Source organism: Budorcas taxicolor, chromosome 16 (genome assembly GCF_023091745.1).
Source record: "Budorcas taxicolor isolate Tak-1 chromosome 16, Takin1.1, whole genome shotgun sequence".
Taxonomy (NCBI): Eukaryota; Metazoa; Chordata; class Mammalia; order Artiodactyla; family Bovidae; genus Budorcas; species Budorcas taxicolor.
This window is the reverse complement of record NC_068925.1, coordinates 55,812,888-55,837,223: the sequence shown is the minus strand read 5'-3', so window position 1 is coordinate 55,837,223 and position 24,336 is coordinate 55,812,888. Positions and strand designations below refer to the sequence as shown.

At 40.3% G+C, this 24,336-nt stretch overlaps 1 protein-coding gene across 1 annotated transcript in view; it reads left to right on the top strand.

Moving 5' to 3' along the window:
* SLC9C2 (solute carrier family 9 member C2 (putative)) overlaps positions 1 to 22,430 on the top strand; it is a 95,213-nt gene extending 72,783 nt beyond the window's left edge. Inside the window, exons 19-25 of the mRNA XM_052653577.1 lie at positions 446 to 594; positions 2,605 to 2,730; positions 8,926 to 9,024; positions 11,433 to 11,600; positions 14,522 to 14,653; positions 20,501 to 20,686; positions 22,326 to 22,430. Coding sequence (XP_052509537.1) covers positions 446 to 594; positions 2,605 to 2,730; positions 8,926 to 9,024; positions 11,433 to 11,600; positions 14,522 to 14,653; positions 20,501 to 20,686; positions 22,326 to 22,430 — 965 coding nt within the window. The remainder of the gene's footprint in view (positions 1 to 445; positions 595 to 2,604; positions 2,731 to 8,925; positions 9,025 to 11,432; positions 11,601 to 14,521; positions 14,654 to 20,500; positions 20,687 to 22,325) is intronic.
* Positions 22,431 to 24,336: the final 1,906 nt, after the last annotated feature.

Sequence of the window (24,336 nt, the reverse complement as noted above, 5' to 3'; positions counted from 1 at the left end):
CAGTTCATCTCATGACTTCTCATGCTCATTGAAGAGGAAAAAATATGCGATTTGATTTCAGAAAGACCCACCAGTGCAAGTCCAGGGACACTTTCAGTCATTTATTCATCCAACCAACAAGAATTACACAATATGAAGGATGAGACAAATAAGGAAGAATGATAATACTGCCACGTAATGAGTTCTATAATGAAAATATGTAGGAGATACCTTGGGGAAAAGATGGAGTGAATTTCTAACTGGTGAAGGAAGCCTTTTTTTCAATTTTCTCATCTATAAAATGAAGATGAAAATAACTGTAGTCTTACTGGCCTCACAAGTTCTATACAAAACAGGAATGAAAAGATATTGAGCAAATGCTTTGGAAATTGTCAATGTTATGCAAATATTCGTTACAATTGTGGTTATTGAATTGTTTGCTTATTGATACTTTTATTTGCTTCAGGACTCATAGAGCATGAAGGTCGTGATGTTGTCATTGCTTTGAAGACCAAGCAGGCAATCCGGAATGTGATTGCTAAAGCTCTGAAAAGCCTCACCTTCCTTTCGTCAAGAGGCATTATTGATAAATATGAGAGCGTCGAGATGAATAAGGTAAGTAAGCAATTTCCCATACTACTGATTCCTAGGGAGACTGGGAAAAGGGTGAGTCAGGACAGTTGTTAACTCTGTAATTGTTTAAGTCTTTGTAATGCCAATGGCAACTAGCGCCATTGCTACCTGGTTCCCTGTATGTCAAAACCACTTGGTTGTTCAGAACCAACCTGAGCTAGGTTTCACAAAGAAATGGAGCATTTATCATGAGGACACAGAGTATCTTACAGACCTCATGGTAACCAGACCACATGGCCAGGCCTCAGAAAGGGACTTGAGCAGTGACCTAGAAAGGTTTCAGCTTCTCCATTTCCTATCAGGGTTGCCCTCTGTGGCATCTTCTTTTGGCTCTCTCTTACAAACTCATTAGATTTTTCTGCTTCTTTATCCACTGGTGGAATATCTGCAGTCCAGTCCCAGCAGCTGTAGCAAGGAAAGTGGTAATTACATAATTTTAACATAGGTGGGAGGGGACCCACGTGTGTGTGTGTGTGTGTACATGGAGATCAGGGAGGGAAGAGTTTGAGAGGAACAGGGGAGACATCCTAAGTGGTTGGCTGATAAATGGACTTTTGAAAAATTATAAATTTGCAAAAAATTAAGACTGTAAGAGGAAAAAATATTTAATATTTTATTCTACCAGGCTATCACATCCACTGTCTAGACTGTGAATTGTGCAAATAGTAATGCTTTTTTCTCTCCTGTACAAGGGTCTATCTGCTTCATAGCATAAAGAAGAAAAATAGAAGTTCTGGTCCCACGTTTTGCCTGTGTTTCCAATGATAAGCTATTTCTGGGTGTCATATGCTTATTCTTGTCCCTGGCACTTTTTAGCCACATACCACCTGGGCTGTGCTTCAGGACATTCTCTGAACATAGTCCTCTCTCCATGCCCCTGGAAGGGAAGTTGCTGTGGGACAGGCCAGCTTTTCCCGTTTTAATTCTGCCTTATTAGTCTCTATAAGGTCATGGAGCAGGACTAAATGGTAATATGATTTTTCCTTAGTGTCTGTCAGAGTGACGAGAAGGGCCACTTTTTAGTTTTCTTCAAGTTACACCTCTGTGCATGTTGTGTTTTTTTCTATTTTTTCCTTTATTACTTTGAAGATTGTATAATGTTCAATTGAATGATTGATACCCATTAGTTAAATAAACAATAGCCCTTATGAAGAGAGAGACTTATTTTTTCCTATAGGTTTATTTAGAAAGTGAAGTGAAGTGAAGTCGCTCAGTCGTATTTACTCAGCTAAATTGGCTAGATTACCTAGCTCCTTACAACCTGGGATTGATAATTACACCTCTTTAGCCAACAATTAGGCAATTAATTAATAGGCATTCAACAAATAACTGTTGAATGATTGATTTGTCCACAAATATATGTTGAATACCTACTATGTCCCATGACTCTTGAGGAGACTTGGATACTTAATGAGTACAACACTGATTTCAAAGTCCATGGACACTCTTCCTCTTTTTTTTCATTTAGTCATTTATCCAGGCAATCAACAAAAGTTATATATCACATATAAGTAAACATAATAATACTACAATGTAATGAGTTCCATAAGGGAGATTTGTAAGAGATATGCTGGAAATAAGGCAAGTAAGCCATTACCTCTTACTTGGGGAAGTCAGAGAAGACTTCTGAAAGGCCACAAAACTACAACCTTATCCTTCAAAACTAGAAGAATGTAGAGAAGCAGCTCACTCACATGAAAAAAAATTTTGAGAGAATGTGGCATTAAATCATATAGTAATCAACAGTTAAATTTGAGATTAAGACAGGGTAGAATACAGCTATTAATTGGATTATAAAAAGGATAAATTCAATATGAGTTAATATACCAGTGAAAATAGTAAGTGGAGAAAAAGAACAAAAAAAAATTAGAGGACAATTTAAAGAAGAAAAGCTCTGGAAAACAGTATTTTATTTAAATTTCCTTCATTTTTACTTGATGTCCCTTTTCTGTTACAGGATCTAATCACCATTATTTTGATTGTTTGTTTTAGGTACTTCTTGAAAAAATAAAATCATTGAATAACTTTCCAATGGCAATCCCGCTCCCTACTCCTGACAAATATCTTCATAATATCATTTGGCTAGAAAATAAAGATGTTCTCATTGAATTCTTCAAGGTAAAGATCCTGTCTTATATTTTAGCTCATGTTCGATGATAATTATTTTTCGTTCCCTAATATAAGATTAATAATAATAATAAAAAACTTATCCAAGGCAAGACTCCTGTAATGGGCAGTAAAGGATAAGTCGAAATGGAGGCCCAGCAAAACTGAGAAGAGTGGATTTCATTTTGAGCCTAAAGCGCAAAGATTTTTTTTTTATAATTGCTTATCTGCTTAGGATGATATGTTTTTTAAATACATTACCCAATTATTGCCAGTCCCATCTTATTTTCTGATGAAAAGCCCCAGACTTCCATATGCACACTCTGGAAAAGACTTTTTTAGATCAAGGGTCTCATATTTAAGTTACTTTGCAGGCCAGGTAGATAATAGAAAAGTAAAACCATCTGGGTGTAATATAAACAGGGAACAGGACTGTAGTATATTCCAGAGTTCATGCTTTGTCTGAAGTCAGCTGAGTGTTCCTATAGGAATGTGTACTCTTTCAATAGATAGCTATTGAATAGCCTCTTTGAGCCAGAGAATGTTCTAGGTTTGGGGATATGGCAGTGAACAAAATAAATTCCTGCTTTCATTGACTTTATGTTATATGGATGGAGATGGACAGTGAACATACCCATGCATAAATATATAGTCTGTCAGGTGGTAACAAATGCTATATGGAGAAAAGGTGAAAAAGGAGACTATAGGTAGGCAGCTATTCTATATGGATGGTTAGAGAAGATTGCTCTAGTACCTTTCCTCTGGACAGAGATCTGAAATAAGTCAGGGAGCACACCATTTCGATATCTGCGAGAAGGCAGGTGCAGTGCCCTGAGGTGGATATGCTTGCTGTGTTCAAAGTGAAGTCACTCAGTCATGTCCAACTCTTTGTGACCCCCATGGACTGTAGCCTGCCAGGCTCCTTTGTCCATGGGACTTTCCAGGCAAGAATACTGGAGTGGTTTGCCATTTCCTTCTCCAGGAGATCTTCCCAAACCAGGGATCAAACCCTGGTCTCCCTCACGGAAGGCAGACTCTTTCCTGATGGACCACCAGGGAAGCCCTGACTGCTCTATTCAAGGAACATCACAAAGGCCCCTGTGGCAGGACCAGTGCTGGAGGGAGGAGATTAAGACTAAGCATTTGTGGCAAGCTTGAGTTTGTAGAACTTTGTAGGTCATTGTTAGGACGTTGGCTTTTACTCAGAATTAAGTGGAAACATGTTGAAAGGTTTCGAAGAGAGAAGTGACATGATCTAACTTACACTTAAAAATGATCATCTGCTGATGTGTTAAGAATAGGCTGTAGGTGATCAAGGGAAAGCCAGGGCATCCAGGTAGGATGTGATTATGATAATATAGGCAAGAGATGATAGTGACGTGGATGAGTGAAAGTGGTGAGAGGAGTTCAGACTCAATAGGTTTTGAAGAGACAGCATATAAATGTTGATGGAGTGAGTGCTAGAGAGAGAAAGAATGACTTCTAGAATTTTGGCTGAAATAGAAAATAGTCTGAAAATGGATTAGCCCTCTATTTAGATGGGGAAGAGATTTATATGGGGCGGGAGATGGACAAGAGTTTGATTCTGAATAGGTTAAATTTCAGGAGGCTATTAGACATCCAAGTGGAGCTGTTGAATAGGCAGTTAGATACATGACTAGAATGTAGGTGGGAGGTCAAATTGGAGAAAGACATTTTGGAGTTGTCAGCATAAAGATAATATTTAAGGCCTTGAAACTTGATAATTCAAGGAATTGTTATGAACATCCAAGGGTTGAGTTGTGAGCTATGAATCAGATTGATGGTTGCCAGAGGAGGGGAGTGGAAGCTGAGTAAATTAGACAAGTGGGTTAAAGGGTACAAACTTCCAAGTTACAAGATAGAAAATTACTAGGTATACAACATGATGACTATAGTTATATAGTCATTTATGTCTAGTATAGTTGAAAGCTCTAGGAGTGTAGAATCTAAAAGAATCCATTCTTATCACATGGAAAAATTTTTATAACTATATGAAGTGATGTATGTTAACTAAATTTATTGTGATAGTCATTTTGCAATAGGTGCATGTCAAGTCATTATGCTGTATACCTTAAACTTATATTGTGTATGTGTGTGTGTGTGTGTGTGTGTGTGTGTGTGTGTGTGTGTGTACTCAGTCACTCAGTTGTGTCTGACTCTTCACAGCCCTATGGACTGTAGTCCACCAGATTCCTCTCTCCATTGTATTTTCCCTGGCAAGAATACTGGAGAGGGTTGCCATTTCCTCTTTCAGGGGACCTTCCTGACCCAGGGATTGAACCTGCGTCTCCTGCATTGCAGGCGGACTCTTTACTGCTAAGTAGTTCTGTCTCAGTAAAGCTGGAAAAGAAGAATTGAGGAGTTATCCATCAAATAGGAGAAAAAAAAAAAAAAAGAATGGTGTCCCAGAGCTAAGTGAAGAAAGTATTTCAAGAAAGAGAAAGTGATCAACTATGTCATATGAGGCTGAGAGATCACATAAGATGAAGTCTGAAAATTGACTATTAGATTTAATAATGTAAAAGTCAATTTTTAAAAGGAGAATCCATACATCTGTATTTTTATGTGAATTTTAAAACTTGGCAACCAATTCAGAATTTTAAAGATACTGTGCAAGCCAAACAAAATATATCTGTAGACTGGATATGACTCATGGACCACCAGTTTGCGGTTTTAGTTTTAAATGGCTGTTATATGAGTGAAAGTCACTCAGTCATGTCTGACTCTTTGCGACCCCATGGACTATACAGTCCATCCCTTCTCCAGGTGATCTTCCAACCCAGGGATCGAACCCAGGTCTCCCACATTGCAGGTGGATTCTTTACCAGCTGAGCCACAAGGGAAGCCCAAGAATACTGGTAGCCTATCCCTTATCCAGCAGATCTTCCCAATACAGGAATCGAACTGGGGTCTCCTGCATTGCAGGTAGATTCTTTACCAACTGAGCTATCAGGGGAGCCCTGATAATTATATGAATTATATCATAGTTATATGAATAATAACTGTTTCATCAACTTGTTGGAACCTATTGGAATCAGGAAAACTCTGTGACAAAGAGTGGTGCTTGTTTTACTGTAAATTTGGTTGTACTCTACCTCGTGTTCTAGACATGGAGATATATGTCATCTGTTTAACTATAATGGGAGAAGGCAATGGCACCCCACTCCAGTATTCTTGCCTGGAAAATCCCATGGATGGAGGAGCCTGGTAGGCTGCAGTCCATGAGGTAACTAGGAGTCAGACACGACTGAGCGACTTCACTTTCACTTTTCACTTTCATGCATTGGAGAAGGAAATGGCAACCCACTCCAGTGTTGTTGCCTGGAGAATCCCAGGGACGGCGGAGCCTGGTGGGCTGCCGTCTCTGGGGTCACAGAGTCGGACACGACTGAAGCGACTTAGCAGCAGCAGCAGCAGTGTTTACTTCATGCCAGAAATTTTTGAATTTTCCTTTTGAAATTAATTTCAAATTTAATTAAATTAAGACTCCTATGGTTGAAAGTAACAAAACCCTATCTGAACTAGTTTAAGCAAGAGGGGATCTTACTAACAATATATTGCAGTGGTATACGAGAAGAAAAGGGCAGCAGGGAATGAGATAGATAGCATCACCCACTCAATGGACATGAATCTGAGCAAACCCTGGAAGATAATGAAGGACAGGAAAGCCTGGCATGCTGCAGTCCATGGGGTCGCAAAGAGTGAGACATGACTTAGTGACTGAACAACAGATGCTAAGAAACAGTTGACAGACTAACCCTGAACAGGGTGAGAATCAGGCCAGCTCTGGAATGTCAGTGGTAGGAATTTGTGGACTCTTCCTTTAGCACATGACTATGATGAACCAGTTCTTACTCCCAGGCTCTTTGTCCTTTAGTTCAGATTCTTGAGAGAGAAATCCAACTAGCTTAGCTTGAATCAAACGTCCAGCTTTGGGGAGTACAAGTGTGACTGTAAGAAGGGGGAAACCTAATGGGCAGGGGCTGTTGAACGTAGTCTGGGGAATAGAGGGTGGGAGGTGAGGGATGGGCTTGGACTGGGAAGAAGGTATCTAAGGGGTATTACAATCTGCATCCTCTTCAGTTTTTTAAAATATCCAAGTTTAAAATTCGAATTTGGTTCTTTATAGGTAATGCTCTCACAAGTGTAATTAACTGACCATCCTGCAGTGAATGGGAGAGGAATGGGAAAAACAATGGGTAGGAACTCCATAAATTAATGATTTCCATACACCTGAGATGAATCTATAACCAGGGCACAAGCTTCCTCCACTCCTTAGCCTGCCATGCCTAAGCAAAGCTGTCAGACTCTCTCCACCGCCTTTCAGACATGACTCACTCTTTTTTTTAAAAAAAAAGTTTATTTATTTATTTTTAGTGGTGCTGGGTCTTCATTGCTGTGTGGATTTTCTCTAGGTGCGGAGAGCAGGGGCTACTCTTCATTGTGGTGCTGGGGCTTCTCATTGTGGTGGCTTCTCTTGTTGCGGAGCACAGGCTGTAGAGCACACGGGCTTCAGTAGTTGCTGCACGTGGGCTTGGTAGTTGCTGCTCTCCGGCTCTAAAACGGTTCATTCATTAAGTGGCCCTTTTCCTTAAGATGTTGGTTATTGGTAGCCACTTAAATCAGATTTCACTGGGGTAAAGAAAAACGTGATGAATTGGGAGCACATGAGCATTATTCTCATTAGGGTTAGCCCAGGGAATGCATGGAAAAATCCATATAGTAAACAAAAGAAACACCCCCTCATTATAGATGTTAAATTCAATCTTGGTTTCTATCCCAGCAGCAACAGTTAATTTTCACTACTCCTTCCTCCTTTCATCCTTCAACTGTTGTGGTTAATTAAAAAGGTAATAGTATATCAGGATAAGCCTAAAGACAACAATTTAAAAAAATAAAGATCTGAATAACACATAAGCTGGATAATTGGCTTTAGGCCAGCTTTAAAAAAAAAATATTGTGAAGTCATCCACGTTTATTTCAACACTGTAAAATAATTCAGAAGTAAAAAGTGATATCCTTTCACTCCCCACCTTATACTAAGCGATAACTACTATGAAGGATTTAAAAATATGTTTCCTCCACATCTTTGTAAAATGCAAACGTGTCACTGTAAGTCTCCCGGTAGAAACCCTTCAGTGACTACCCCCTGGTTTTGGGAAAAGTTCAAACTTAAAAAAAAAAAAATGTATTTGGATGTGTCAGCTCTTATGTGGCACACGAAATCCTCATTGCTTCATATGGGGTCTTTCCTTGCAGTGCACAGACTCTAGTTGTGGCACATGGATTATCAAGTTGTGGTGCCCGGGCTCCAGAGTGTGCGGGCTTTTTACCGTGCATGTGAGGCCCTTGGAGACCTGGCTCCGGCTCACCTCTCCAGTCCCGCCTCCACCCGGACTCCAGGCACTTCTGCCTTTTCCTCCGTAAAGCACCAAAAAATTATACTTTGTGATTTTGTTACTATAAAGATGAATATATTAGCATTAGATGCTTTAGTATTAAGACAGTTTACTCTACCTAAACGTTGTCTTATTTTCTTCTGATTTTAAAAGAAACTAAAACATTGTTGTGAATCCCTAAAAGTACTGTGAACTCTGGACACTGTGCCTATTGATGCCTAATGGATAACTCCACCCTGGTCTCCATCCCTCCCTGCCTGAGATATATTGAATCTTCTGTGTTACCCACAATGCAGTTATTCTATTTGCTAATGGGTCTTTGCATGAACTGAATCCTCTGGCCTGAATGGTCTTCAGCTCATGGTATCCTGGCTATCTTGTTGCTCTTCCTTCAGATCTCAGTTTAGCCGTTCCTTCCCTAGACACCCAAGTCAGGGTTCCTGTGGCCTTTCTGAATTTGTTTCCCAGAGTGCCCTGCCCCTGTCTCCTTGACCAGAATTATTATACATTATTGTAAACATTTATCCAACCTAGCATTTATTGGGTGTTTCTGCCAGTCACTCTGCTAGGTCCGAAGCACAAAGTCTGCAGTTTGCTTGCTTGTCCCCTTTTTCCCTAAAAGTTAATGAGGTCTGTCAAAACATTATAACTCATTAACAAATCAAAGAATATAGTTTGTTTTTTTATGCTACTTTTTAGCTTTAAAATCTTATTTCTCTTTAGAGAAGTAGATTATGAAAATGTGTGTTGATTCTTTTTCTTTCCTTTCCTGTTTCTTTTCTTTCAGGAAAGAGCTAAACTTGCCTATTTTGACTATGGAGATGTCATATGTAAAGAAGGTGAAATGCCACAAGGAATCTACTTGATTATTTCAGGAATGGCAATCGTAAGGAACTATTTATTCTTTACTAAAAATATATCTTGAAAGTTGTAATTATCACATAAGGAGAAATTTAGGAATCAAGAAAATTTCAAATTTTTAACATAGTTTCTTTTCCAAATGAAACCATTTCTGTTTGGGGCTAACACAACTGCTGAGAGATAATTATAACACCCACCATCTGAAAGGTGCTTCCCATCTTACAAAATGCTTTCATAATTATTACTTATTCTTCACAATAATCCTGGCAGGAACAGTCTTTTCTGTGCTGGTCATATAAGGAACCCAGTACTTGGAGTGGTTGGGTTACTCATCTAAAGGAAATTAGAGTCAAGGTTGAGGAAATAGACCACAGTGTCACATTCTCCCAGAGGTCAAATAGGGATGAAGAGCATACCATTTTTAACTAATAGGAGGTTTTTGTTGTCAGTAAGAGTGATAGGGACAAGAATCCTTTAGAAACTGAATACCAGTAGCTGGATCCATGGGTGAGCCCCCGATATGACCAACATAATTTCTAGATCCTATATGACAGTTACAAGTGACAAACCCTTATTATTAGTGCAAATAATATATTTGGCTTTATATTTTTAGAATGAGTGTTTCAGACCTTAAAAAAGCCAAAATTAATCATGGAAATAAACTATAATTATAAATACTAACTAGCACTTACTAAGTGTCTGGCACTTTTCATTCATTCATTTACTCATTCATTCAACAAATATTTACTTCATTGCTATTATGCAGTAGGCACATTCATTCTAGGCATAGAACTGAGAAAACACAAAACAGCCCTGTCTTCTTAGAAGTTAATTTCTTGTAGAAGCATAGAAGGAGATGGAACAATGGACAAAATACCTAAGTTAAATATGTAGTATGTTAGCAGTGATCAAGAGTTGAAGAGGCTAGTTGTGACATTTCAAAAGATGATCGAGAATGGCAATGTGTTATGACATTTTGTCCTTCTATCAGCCTCATGAGAAAACTGACGGACAGAGAAATCAATTCATTTGTCCCTCTCCAGTCTTGATGACTACTGCCTTTTCTACTTTGAGGGCTCATGTGATTACATTGGAGTCCACAGGATAATCTAGTATCATCTCTTTAAGTTTAGGTGATTAGTAACCTTAATTATATCTGCAAAATCCCTTCACAGTAGTTCATAGATCAATGTTTGATTGAATAACAAAAAGATAGAAACCTTGGAAAGCCTTCTTTAAAATTCTGCTTGCCACAGATGTAATCATCTTTCTTTGGTTTGTAAAAAGCAGAACCATTCTTTTTTACTGTTAAGTCCCCTACATACAGACCTTCAAGTTGCAAACTTTCAAAGATATGAGTAGGCCCCTGTATGCCAGCTGTACTGCTCTACTTTTCAATATACTGCACTGTAAGCTTAAAAATGTTTTGTTTATTTTTTGTGTTTGTTTTTATGTGTTATTTGTGTGAAAAGTATTATAAACCTATTACAGTATAGTACTATATAGCCAATTGTGTTAGTTGGGCACCTAGGTTAACTTTGTTGGACTTACAAACATATTGGACTTAAGAACACACTTTCAGAACGGAACTTGTTTGTGTGTAGGGAACTTGTACTCAAAAGGCTTTTGGACTTCATTAAAAATTAAATTTAAAAATGTCAGAGTTCTTTGGAAGCACGAGTGCCTCTACAAGTTTGAATGGTGGAACTTACTAGGAGAGGGTACCACTTTCACAGCAATTCCTTCAGTGATATTTTTCCATTTCTTGTGTCTTGGGCAATAGGCTTCCTCTTTGGCACTTACAACTAAACTTTCTGGAAAGTTCTGTAATCCTTCTGGTTAATTCTTGCATCTTCCTCCTGAAATCTGATGACTTTCTTTTACACCACCCATGCCTACCAGTTCTTTTCCTGAAGTAACTCAACCATCCTGTGTTCATCCTGAAACCTTTTTCTGCTAATGTCTCATGGTAATTATTCTTAAGCATCTTAAGGGAGGCAAGATTTCTGCTGAAATTATGACTTGCCTTGGGGTCATATTCATTCTTGAAATCTGGCTTATGCATCTATGCAATCAAAAATTTTTTCCACCTGAGGCACTAGCCCATTATGCTAAGAATATCTAATAGGCTTAGAGTGGGTACTTGCATTTAGTGGCAGACTGCTATGACTACTTTTGGTAGAATTTTTATATAAGGAAGGTAAATAGGGGTCATCTGTAAAGCTATAAGATTTGAAACAGTCTCGGCCTGGAGAGTGGAAATGTGAAAGAAATGATTTTTGGAAGCCCAGTTCCTCCTTCCCATCTGAAAGTATTCATAAAGAATCTTTTCCTTCTATTGTAATAATTGCAAGAAACACTGGGAGCTCCTAGGGTTTGGTCAAGGGCTCCTGATTTTGTATTTCCCTTTGCTCAATTATTTCTCCATTGCAGTTGGAGAGTTCACCTCCTACTTTTGGAATAGACAGGAGCCTAAGGCCTGACAGAGAGTCCACAACTAGGTTTACAGAGTACTGTACCAGTGGAGACATAATTGGAGAATTGAGCTGTCTACTTAAGCGTGAAATTGAATATACTGTCATCTGTGAAACTATTTTGCAGGTAAGCACCTGGTTCTGTCTATACTGTGGGTGTTATTTCTTCCTCAAGTTAGGAAGGAGTGCCAGCACTTTTTTTGGGGTGTGGGAGGGTTCTATTATCTTAGTCAACCCAACCAGCTATTGTGAAGCAGGGTAGCTGAGAAAGGCCAATTTGATGTCTCACATCCACTATGGTGTCTGGAGGGAGATTTTTTTTTTAAACAGTTAAATTTATTTATTTTTAATTGAAGAATAATTGCTTTACAGTATTGTGTTGGTTTCTGCCAAACATCAACATGAATTAGCCATACGTATACCTATGTCCCCTCCCTCTTGAACTGGAGGCAGATATTTTAACCAAAGAGTCTTTGTCACCTTTTTTAATTAGAAGAGAAAATATCTAACTTCTGATGTTATAAAGATAAGATGCCTGGCATGTTTAGGTGCTCCATAAATGGCTACCATTATGGGAGTAGTGTTTTTAAAGAATACTTGTGTTTCAAATCTTTCTTCCATTTTTCACTTGCTAAGTAAGAGTTTTATTTAACAAATAAGTGGTCTGATAGTGGGGTAGCTGTGGGCAATTCAAATAAAAATTAGTGAAAGTTCCTGCTACTGCTACTGCTAAGTCACTTCAGTCGTTTCCGACTCTGTGTGATCCCATAGACGGCAGCCCACCAGGCTCCCCCGTCCCTGGGATTCTCCAGGCAAGAACACGACTGGGTTGCCATTTCCTTCTCCAATGCATGAAAGTGAAAAGTGAAGTGAAGTCGCTCAGTCATGTCTGACTGTTAGCAACCCCATGGACTACAGCCTACCAGTCTCCTCCATCCATGGGATTTTCCAGGCAAGAGTACTGGAGTGGGTCGCCATTGCCTTCTCCAAGTGAAAGTTCCTACTTACAAAGAATTCTCAAGCTTTGGGGACTGTTAAATGCAATGGAGCAAAGTGCAGAGTCTTAGGAGTGTGACAGACAGAAAGGAGTGTTGCTTTATCAGTTTCATACCATTTTACTTTTGGAAGGGAAGAGAAAACCTGAATGTATTTATTCACAAGGCTGAACTGAATTTGCTGAAGTTCAGGTAGCTTGAATTCTGAGAGTTGTCTTCCTTGTTTGGATTGGCACTTTGCTCTGAAAGCAAATACTATGAATAAGTGCACGTTACCTACTGTGGCAATAAAAATAAATAAGTTTATATGGCTTAGTTCCATAATCTTGGGCTCATGATTATTCTCAGTTCAGTTCATTTCATTTCAGTCTTTCAGTCGTGTCCGACTCTTTGCGACCCCATGAACTGCAGCACGTCAGGCCTCCCTGTCCATCATCAACTCCTGGAGTTTACCCAAACTCATGTCCATTGAGTTGGTGATGCCATCCAACCATCTCATCCTCTGTCATCCCCTTCTCCTCCTGCCCTCAATCTTTCCCAGCATCAGGGACTTTTCAAATGAGTCAGCTGTCTGCATCAGGTGGCCAAAGTATTGGAGTTTCAGCTTCAACATCAGACCCTCTAATGAACACCCAGGACTGATCTCCTTTAGGATAGACTGGTTGGATCTCCTTGCAGTCCAAAGGGCTTTCAAGAGTCTTCTCCAACACCACAGTTCAAAAGCATCAATTCTTTGGCCTCCAACTTTCTTTATAGTCCAACTCTCACATCCATACATGACCACTAGAAAAACCATAGCCTTGACTAGACAGACCTTTGTTGGCAAAGTAATGTCTCTGCTTTTTAATATGCTGTCTAGGTTGGTCATAACTTTCCTTCCAAGGAAGCCCCCCAAAATAAAGTCTGACACTGTTTCCACTGATTCCCCATCTATTTGCCATGAAGTGATGAGACAGGATGCCATGATCTTCGTTTTCTGAATGTTGAGCTTTAAGCCAACTTTTCCACTCTCCTCTTTCACTTTCATCAAGAGGCTCTTTAGTTCTTCTTCACTTTCTGCCATAAGGGTGGTATCATCTGCATATCTGAGTTTATTGATATTTCTCCCAGCAATCTTGATTCCAGCTTGTGCTTCTTCCAGTCCAGCGTTTCTCATGATGTACTCTGCATATAAGTTAAATAAGCAGGGTGACAATATACAGCCTTGAGTACTCCTTTTCCTGTTTGGAACCAGGCTGTTGTTCCATGTCCAGTTCTAACTGTTGCTTCCTGACCTGCATACAGGTTTCTCAAGAGGCAGGTCAGGTGGCCTGGTATTCCCATCTCTTTCATAATTTTCCATAGTTTATTGTGATCCACACAGTCAAAGGCTTTGGCATAGTCAATAAATCAGAAATAGATGTTTTTCTGGCACTCTCTTGCTTTTTCTATGATCCAGCGGATGTTGGCAATTTGACCTCTGGTTCCTCTGCCTTTTCTAAAACCAGCTTGAACATCTGGAAGTTCATGATTATCCTAGCTATTGATTAATATAAAATTTTCTGGACTGGTATTAAGTCTATAGCTTTAATTGAACTGTACGTTTTATCATCTTATACTTAATTGCAGAGTATCATAATTAATATACTAGGGTTGATAGCTTTTCTAAGAGGTTAGGTGAAGATGAAACCTACAGTCTTTTTTAGAATTTTCGGTTGTGCTAGGTGTTCATTGCTGCTGAGGGCTTTCTCTAATTGTGGTGAGTGGGAGCTACTTTTCTTTGCACTGCATAGGCTTCTCATTGCTGTGGCTTCTCTTATTGCCAAGCACAGGCTCTAGGCACAAGAGCTTCAGCAGTTGCAGCATGCAGTCTTAGTAGTTGTGGTTCATGGGCTTTGTTGCTCTGAGGTACATGGAATATTCCTGGACCAAGGATTGAACCCGTGTCCCCTGCATTGACAGGTGGATTCTCCTCCACTGTACCACCAGGGAAGTCCTACAGGCCTTTGTTTTTCTGATGATTTAATAATTTATTTTCAAATCAAGCATACTGTTTGATGCTTTGTCATTTCAGGTCTGCTTTATCTCCCTGGAGGATTTATATGAAGGCTTTGATTTCTTCTGGCCATCCCTGGAATATAAAATATGGCTGAAGCTTGCTCTCGGTATTGCCCATCAGTATTTTGAATCAAGTCTTGTTGATGAGGTCAGTTGCATGATTAAAATATGAATTAAGTTTTATTTCCTGTATTTTTTTTGCAAAATAAATTTCATATTTTGGAGACAGAGAAAAGAAGGTACGTTTGATCTCTCAAAGTAAGATTTCAGAATCTTTACCACTCTGTTATTCTGAGTTCCTGTAGGTCATCGGTCCCCTTGTGACAGCTGATTTTTCCCAGGCTACCCCCAGTCATCCCTAAAAAATAAGAGAGTAAGCAAATCTTAAATAGGTAGATCCCCAAGAATCAAGCAGAGCATTAATTAGTGAGTTACTGAGCACAAGTTTGGTGTTTATTAGTCTATTCTATCTACCTATGTTATTATAAATTATTTGCCTTTTCAAATTTTTATTGAGTTTACCAAGCCTCATCTATGAACTTTCTCTTCAGAAAGTAGCGGTTCAGGTCTGTTCTTGGACTGGTACAATTTACAACCTATATTTTCATTCCATTTAGTAATTTTTTGAGCCCCTACCATGAGTCAGGAACTGGGGAAGTGACAAACCTGAAGTTTAAGAACAGTCATTGAATTGTGATACTGAATATAAATATTGGGTTAAAAATGAGCATATATCAAGAGAATTAGAAGAAAAACCACAGACTGGGAGAAAATATTTGCAATAGACATATCAGAAAAAGAACTATTATCCAAAATATACAAGGAGCTTTAAAACTCAACAGTAGGGAAAAAACCCAGCCTGATTAAAAAATGGGCCAAAGCTGATAATAGATAACTTCACCAGAGAAGATATATGAATAGCAAATAAATATAGGAAAAGATACTCCACATCACATGTCATCAGTTCAGTTCAGTTCAGTCGCTCAGTTGTGTCTGACTGTTTGCGACCCCATGAATCGCAGCATGCCACACCTCCCTGTTCATCACCAGCTCCCGGAGTTCACCCAAACTCACATGCATCAAGTCGGTGATGCCATCCAGCCATCTCATCCTCTGTCATCCCCTTCTCCTCCTGCCCCCAATCCCTCCCAGCATCAGAGTCTTTTCCAATGAGTCAACTCTTCGCATGAGGTGGCCAAAGTATTGGAGTTTCAGCGTCAGCATCATTCCTTCCAATGAACACCCAGGATTTGTCTCCTTTAGGATGAACGGGTTGGATCTCCTTGCAGTCCAAGGGACTCTCAAGGGTCTTCTCCAACACCACAGTTCAAAAACATCAATTCTTCGGTGCTCAGCTTTCTTCACAGTCCAGCTCTCACATCCTTACATGACCACTGGAAAAACCATAGCCTTGACTAGATGGACCTTTGTTGGCAAAGTAATATCTCTGCTTTTTAATATGCTATCTAAGTTGGTCATAACTTTCCTTCCAAGGAGTAATCATCTTTTAATTTCATGGCTGCAGTCACCATCTGCAGTGATTTTGGAGCCCCCAAAAATAAAGTCTGACATTGTTTCCTCCGTTTCCCCATCTATTTCCCATAAAGTGATGGGACCAGATGCCATGATCTTCGTTTTCTGAATGTTGAGCTTTAAGCCAACTTTTTCACTCTCCTCTTACACTTTCCTCAAGAGGCTCTTTAGTTCCTCTTCACTTTCTGCCATAAGGGTGGTGTCATCTGCATATCTGAGTTTATTGATATTTCTCCCAGCAATCTTGATTCCAGCTTGTGCTTCTTCCAGCCCAGCTTTTCTCATGATGTACTCTGCATATAAGTTAAATAAGCAAGGTGACAATATACAGCCTTGAGTACTCCTTTTCCTATTTGGAACCAGTCTGTTGTTCCATGTCCAGTTCTAACTATTGCTTCCTGACCTGTGTATAGGTTTCTCAAGAGAACAGTATGTCATCAGGGAAATGCAAATTAAAACAGTGTGATACCATTGTTGTTGTTGTTGTTCAGTTGCCCAGTCATGTTCGACTGTGACACTAGGTACTAACTGCAGCTTGCCAGGCCTCCTTATCTCTCACCATCTCCTGGAGTTTGCCCAAGTTCATGTTCATTGCATTGGTGATGCCTTTCAGCCATCTCATCCTCTGACACCTTCTTCTCCTTCTGCCCTCAATCCTTCCCAGCATCAGGGACTTTTCCAATGAGTCATCTATTCACATCAGATGACCAAAATACTGGAGCTTCAGCTTCAGCATCAGTCCTAGTTAATATTCAGGGCTGATCTCCCTTAAGATTGACTGGTTTTATCTCCTTGCTGTCCAAGGGACTTTCAGGGGTCTTCTCCAGCACCGCAGTTCGAAGCCATCAGTTATTTAGTGTTCTGCCTTTTTTATGGTCCAGCTCTCACAGCGTATGTGACCACTGAGAAGACCATATCCTTGACTAAATGGACCTTTGTTGGCAGAGTAATGTCTCTGCTTTTCAGCACGCTGTCTAGGTTTGTCATCGCTTTCCTGCCAAGAAGCAGTCGTCTTCTGATTTCATCATTGCAGTTACCGTCCGCAATGATTTTGGAGCCCAAGAAGAGGAAATCTGTCCCTGCTTCCACCTTTTCCCCTTCTATTTGCCATCAAGTAATGGGGCTGGATGCCATGATGTTAGGTTTTTTTTTTTTTTTTTTTTTTTTAATATTTAGTCTTAAGGCGGCTGTTTCACTCTCCTCCCTCACCCTCATCAAGAGGCTCTTTATTTCCTCTCTTTTTTCTGCCATTACAGTGGTATCATCCGCATATCTGAGATTGTTGATGATTCTCCTGCCTATCTTGATTCCAGCTAGTATCTCATCCAGCCTGGCATTTCTCATGACGTGCTCAGCATATGATTGATTGTGAAGTCACTCAGTTGTGTCTGACTCTTTGTGACCCCATGGACTGTAGCCTTCCAGGCTCCTCCGTCCATGGGATTTTCCAGGCAATAGTACTGGAGTGGATTGCCATTTCCTTCTCCAGGGGATCTTCCCGACCCAGGGATCGAACCTGGGTCTCCTGCATTGCAGACAGACGCTTTACCCTCTGAGCCACCAGGGAAATCATATAGGTGCTCAGCGTATAGGTTAAACAAATAGGTGACAGCAGACAGCCCTGTTGTACTCCTTTCTCAATCTTGAACCAATCAGTTGTTCCATACTTCTGTTTCTGCTTGACCCACTTATAGGTTTCTCAGGAGACAGGTAAGATGATCTGGTATTCCCACCTCTTTAAGAGCTTTCCACAGTTTGTCATGATCCACACTGTCAAAGGAAACAGAGAGAAATGTTTTTTTGAAATTCCCTTGCTTTCTCTATAATCCAGCGAATGTTGGCAATTTGATCTCTCGTTCCTCTTCCTTTTCTAAACCCAGCTTGGACATCTGGAAGTTCTTGGTTCACGTAAGGTTGAAGCCTAACCTAACATGCAAGATTTTAAGCATGAACCTTACTGGGCTTCCCTTGTGGCTCAGCTGGTAAAGAATCTGCCTGCAGTGCAGGGGGCCTGGGTTCAATCCCTGGTTGGGAAGATTCCCTGGGTTGAGAAGATCCCCTGGAGAAGGAAAAGGCTACCCACTCCAGTATTATAGCCTGGAGAATTTCATGGACTATACAGTCCATGGAGTCACAAAGAGTCAGACACGACTGAGTGACTTTCACTTTACTTACTAGCATGGGAGATGAGTGCAATTGTCCAACTGTGCAATTGTCCAATGGTTAGCACATTCTTTAGTACTCTTCTTGGGGATTGGGATGAATATTGACCTTTTCTAGTCCTCTGGCCATTGCTGGGTCTTCCAGATTTGCCAGCATAATGAATGCAAAACCCTGATGGCATCATCCTTTAGGGATTTGAATAGTTCTGCTGGAATTTCATCTCCTCCACTAGCTTTATTAACAGCAGTGCTTCTTAAGGCCCACTTGACTTCACGCTCCACAAAGTCTGGATCTGGGTGACTAACCACACCATTGTAGTAATCTGGTTCATTTAGATCTTTTTTATATAGTTCTTCTGTGTAATCTTTCCATTTCTTCTTGATCTCTTCTGCTTCTATAGATCACTACCATTATTATGCCCGTCTTTGGGCGGAATGTTCCCTTGATGTTTCCAGTTTTTCTGAAGAGATCTCTAGTCTTTCCCCTTTTGTTGTTTTCTTCTATTATTAAGCATTGTTTATTAAAGAAGGCCTTCTTTGTCTCTTCTAGCTATTTTTGGGGACTCTGTGTTTATTGGATGTACTTTTCCTTCTCTACCTTGCTTTTTGCTTCTCTTCATTCTTCCACTATTTGTAAGGCCTCCTCAAATAACCACTTTGCCTTCTTGCTTTTCTTTTTCTTTGGGATGGTATTGTTTGCCGCCTCCTGTACAGTATTACGGATCTCTGTCAATAGTTCTTCAGACACCCTGTTAACTAGATCTAGTCCCTTGAATCTATTCATTACTATTGGTAATTCTCCTCTGCTCTTCCCCAGTAGCATATTGGATGCCTTCAGACCCGTGGGACTCATCTTTTGGTGTCATGTCTTTCTGACCATTTATACAATTCATGATGTTCTCATGGCAAGTACACTGGGGTGGTTTGCCATTCCCTCCTCCAGTGGATCACGTTTTGTCAGAAGTCTCTGCTATGACCTGTCTGTCTAGGGTGGCCCTGCAGAACATGGCTCATAGCTTCATTGTGTCATACAAGCCCCTTTGCCACAACAAGGCAGTGATCCATGAAGGAAGTGATACTGTTACACACCTATTAACTGGCCAGTGACAACACCACATGGTGGCCAGGGTGTGGAACAAGAACTCTTCTTCATTGTTGGTGAGAATGCGAAATGGTACACAGCCACTTTGGAAGAGAGTTTGGTGGTTTCTTACAAAACTAACATGCTGTTGCCATATGATCCAGCAAGCACTCTCTTTGATATTTACCCAAAGGAATTAAAAAACTATGTCCACACAAATACCTACACATGGATTTTTTTAAAAACAAATTGAAGTATATTTGATTTGTAATGTTTTGTTATTTTCATGTGTACAGCAGTGTGATTCAGTTATAATATATATATTATATTCTTTTTCAGATTTTTTTCCTTATAGATTATTATAAAATATCAGTATAGTTCCCTGTGCTATATAGTACATACTTGTTGGCTATCTATTTTATATATAGTAGTGTGTATGTGATTATCTCTCCCTCCCTCTTTGGTAATCATAAGTTCATATATGAGTTCATTTGTATCATTTTTTAAGATTCCACATAATAAATGATGTCACATGATATTTGTTTTTCAATGTCTGGCTTCTTTCACTTAGTATGATAATCTCTAGGTCCATCCCTGTTGCTGCAAATGGCATTACTTCGTTCTATTTTATGACTGAGTAATATTCTATTGTATATAAGTACCACGTCTTCTCTATCCATTCCTCTGTTGTTGGACATTTAGGTTGTTTCCGTGCCTTGGCTGTTGTGAATAATGGTCCAGTGAACAGTGGGATGCATGTATCTTTTCTCTGGATATATGCCCAGGAGTGAGACTGCTAGATCATATGGTAGTTTAATATTTAATTTTTTGAGGAACTTCCTACTATTTTACAAAGTGGTTGCACCAATTTACAGTCCACTGAAGAGTCACCCTTTTCTCTACATCCTTGCCAATACTTGTTGCTTGTTGTCTTTTTGATGATAGTCATTCTGTTGAGCTGGTTTGCGTTTCCCTGATGCATCACCGACTCAATGGACATGGGTTTGGGTAGACTCCGGGAGTTGGTGATGGACAGGGAGGCCTGGCGTGCTGCGATTCATGGGGTCACAAAGAGTCGGACACGACTGAGGGACTGAACTGAACTGAACTGAGCTGATGATTAACGATGTTGAACATCTTTTCATGTGGAATATGCTTTCTTCTTGATAGCCTGTGTTATTTCATATGATTTATAGAAAAAAATCTAATTTTATTGTAGGACCTAAAGTTTCAGAAGTGTGTGATGCTCAATCATGCATATGTGGAGACTTTATCAAGCTATAATGAAATGAGTATCGATAACGTGAACATGAAATTTGTCATTCTTGTGTATGGCAGTGTTATTGATACCAAGACGGAGGTACCATATTTTGCACCTTGCATTTTACCTAAAACCTGTGAACAGGTAAGGAGGGTCATTTCTTAAGAGTCTTCTGCTTTTCATGGTGCCCCATAAGTGACTTTAAAAACTCAACTAACCACCTTAAAGAAATATAGGTTTCTCTAAACCTAGAAAGACCCTATAGTTCTCACCTGCCCTTAACAAAACAGTCAAAATGTTCCCAGGGCTTGTGTGCTGCGTTGTGCAAGTTGTGCCCTGCATCACAGTGTACCTGAGGGGCCAGTGGGGCAGGAATCTGCCTACTCTCTGCTTGCCAAGCTCTTTGCCCTGGCATGGGCTATGCCTCCCTAGAGAAGGATGGGGAGCATTTTTCCTAGTTTGTGTGCGAGACAGTGACACTGCTTGCTAGGATGATTCTGGAAGTATCTGCACTGGTCAATAAGAAGGGAGATGCGTCAGGGTCATGTCACTTTGTTGCCACATTAGGGCCTAGGGGCACAACTCAATAGAGGACCCTAAACCCCATCATTCCATGCCTCTGTAAGGAAGGGGGAAGTGTGACTGCCTGGGATATAACAGGGGATGGGAAGAATAGAAGCCAGGTCCCTAATGGGTGAAGCCACTCGCTGTTAGACCACAGCTGTGATGTGAGGACAGAGCCCAAGTATGAGGAGGACTAAGAGGCTGTGAGAAGAGCTTACATCTCTTTATTTTGGTAACAAGTTTCTCCCCTTTGGGAGAGACCCTTTCTGCTTGTTCAGGCTGAGAAAGGTCATTAATTAAAGCTCCTAAAAAGTGTATTTGCCACTTTCCTAACATACTTATTTTGTCAACCTCTCAACAGTTCAGAAGGTGAAGGTAATTTAATTTTTTTTTTAAAATAGAAGTCAAAAATCACTTTAACTTTGAAATAAGGGGTAGGGGACCATGGGATCAATCCCCACAGTTTTGTTAAGACACCAGAGTTTGGAGGCAGGCATACTTGGATTTAAGACCTGATGCCTGTGCCCACTAGGTGTGTGAGGCTAGGCACTTAGAAAGATGCCTTCTGACCCTCAGTTTCCTCTTAGTAAGATGAGGATAATAGCAGCAGCTATCTCATAAGGTTCTTGTGGGGATTAAATGTGATAATATCTAGAAATGATAGTTATATGTGACATTATGCTGCTTGCATTCTGGGAGGGCAGGTTTTGTGGCAGTTGGGCAAAAACTCAGGGAAAAAAGCTTTTATTTTTTTCCTATCTGGGAAGGCTAGGTCCTGAGCCCTTGAATGTCAATGTCAGAATAATAGTAACTCAGTGGATGCTGGGGATTCCATTTTCCAAATTGGTTAAAAGTAAGGTATAGAAATTTCCTTTCTGATATTTATAAAAATGCAAAAGATAATTTCCTGGTCCAAGACCTCTTAAAATTATTTTACATTTTTGATCGCTTACTTTTTCACATATTAAGCCATGTAAGAATCCACTCATTCATCTGTTCTTCCATCCTTCCATGCAACCATCCACCCACCCATCCCCCACCTAGCCAAGACTCTTTGAAACAAGGTAAAAGAGGATTTGAAATGAAAAAGATAGAACTTAGGTTAGAGGTTAGTTCTATGTTTTAGCTTATTTTTTAATATTCTTTGGAAAGGCTAGGAGGCAGCCAGTTTAGAGGTCAAAGAATGCTCTTTTGACTGATTTTGGCTTTTCTCCTTTAGGTGCAGGGAACTTCAGATTTAAGCAAGCTGTTGGTTATCCAAGCACCTGCGCCTGACAAAAACGATGGCAATGCCAAAGTCATGGGTAAGGGGGTAGCTCTTTAGAGGTAGGCAAGCCACTGAGAAAGAATTTTGATACGTGAGCTTCGCTTTATTCTAAAAAAATGATTTGAGGGCACTGTGTGTGTTTGTCATCTGTCTCCATTCTTGGGCCCACCCTGGCTGCCACACTGCTTCTGGGAGGTCACATTTCAGAGACTTTGAGACACTGAAGTCCAGGTGGCTCTGACGCTCTCGTGTGTCTCCTTCCACAACCCTGTTGGGGGTAGCAGCTGCTCCCTTTACTCTGATCCTATAGGCTGGAGCCCCATAGTGCTGCTGGGGGACAGAGCAGGAGTAGGGGTGGGGGAATAGACTCACACAGCAGGCCCAGGTGTGGGATCCGGTTTTCTTTCAACGACCAAAGGGAATATAGAATCTAACCCATGCTCATGGAATAGTCCAAGCCACGGTCACAACCAAAACTCAAATGACTTGCTTTGAGATGACTTTGATAGTCACTACATAATTATTGTCACTAAGTGCATATGAGTGCCCATTTGCTTATATCATGGTGCTCAGCATACTGTAAAGAAGACTTTCCAGGAAGGCCTTGCTGTAGGGAAAATGCGTTCAAGATCTTTCATTCAGTGCTTAGCATCCTGCCTTACCAAGCCCAGGGTCACCATTTCCCCAGCTACTTCAGCTTGAAAACACAACCATCCTCGATTTGCTCCTCTAATTTAGCCTTCACAGAGTCTTTGGTCTGCCACTCTGCTGCTTTCACAGCACTCCTGGGGCACAGGAATATATGGCAAGGCTGGGAGCTCAGGGTCTAGTGTCAGCCCCCATAAGGCACCCCGAGGGCTATTGAGTTGGTGAAATTTTTAGAGTGAGGGAAATATATTATCTGCATTCCCCATTGAGTCTGGGATGAAAGTCACAAGTGGCAGTCCTGTGGATTTGATCCAGTCAGTACACTGTATTTGGCTTACATCTGTGTTTTCTTTTAAAATTGTCAAGTATAAAAATCCAGAAATTTCATATTTTAAAAAAATACAAAATTTGAGCTTTTCTTAAAAAAAATTGTAAAGTCTTTGAACACTCAGTCCTTTTATCTGTGTGTGGCAACAACCAGATAGAGCTGAGCATTGCTGGCTCCTACACAGGAAGCAGATGCTCTGTGGTCTGCCACAGTTCACACCCTCCCTCTTGTGTTATATCCAAACCACCTGATCTGTGTGACCTGCCTGTTCTCATTTGGATTTGCCAGCCCTTGTATTGGACTTTTGGGAGCCTAGTTCACATATCTCCTTGAGGGAGGAATGTAAAAAGCCCATTTGAATGGGGAGACTTACAGGGAGGAAGTAAACTGAGATTTCAGAATATCCTCTTGCTACCAATACTCTGAAATTCCTAATGTAATTTTTCTCTTTCATGCATTTATTTGGATTGGCTCAGGCAACACGGGTCTTGGAATGACTAAGAGAGACTACCAGTGGAAGAAAAAAGATGAGGTAATTAACTTGACACTTTGGATTTTTCTTTTTGTGACTATTAAACTACACAGTGAAAATAAATTGTGAAGTCAAGTAGCAACATGTAGATGGCGAGAAAAGAAACTCTTAGTGGCAATGCTTTAATATGGGAAAATTGTGATTAGAGTTCACCTGAATTACTTAACAGTTAAAATTATACAATATTTTTGAAAATCGTAATTTTGCCGTGATTCCCTCTCCCAATTTTCCCCCTCCTAATTCCCTTCCTTGGTATTTATTTATTTAAAAAAATTAATTTTGGCTGCACTGGGTCTTCATTGCTATCCGTGGGCTTTCTCGAGTTCTGGCAAGCAGGGACTACTGTCATTGTGGTGTGCGGCTTCTCATTGCAGTGGCTTCTCTTGTTGCAGAGCATAGGCCCTGGGCATGCAGGCTTCAATAGCTGCAGCTCCTAGGCTCTAGAACCCAGGCCC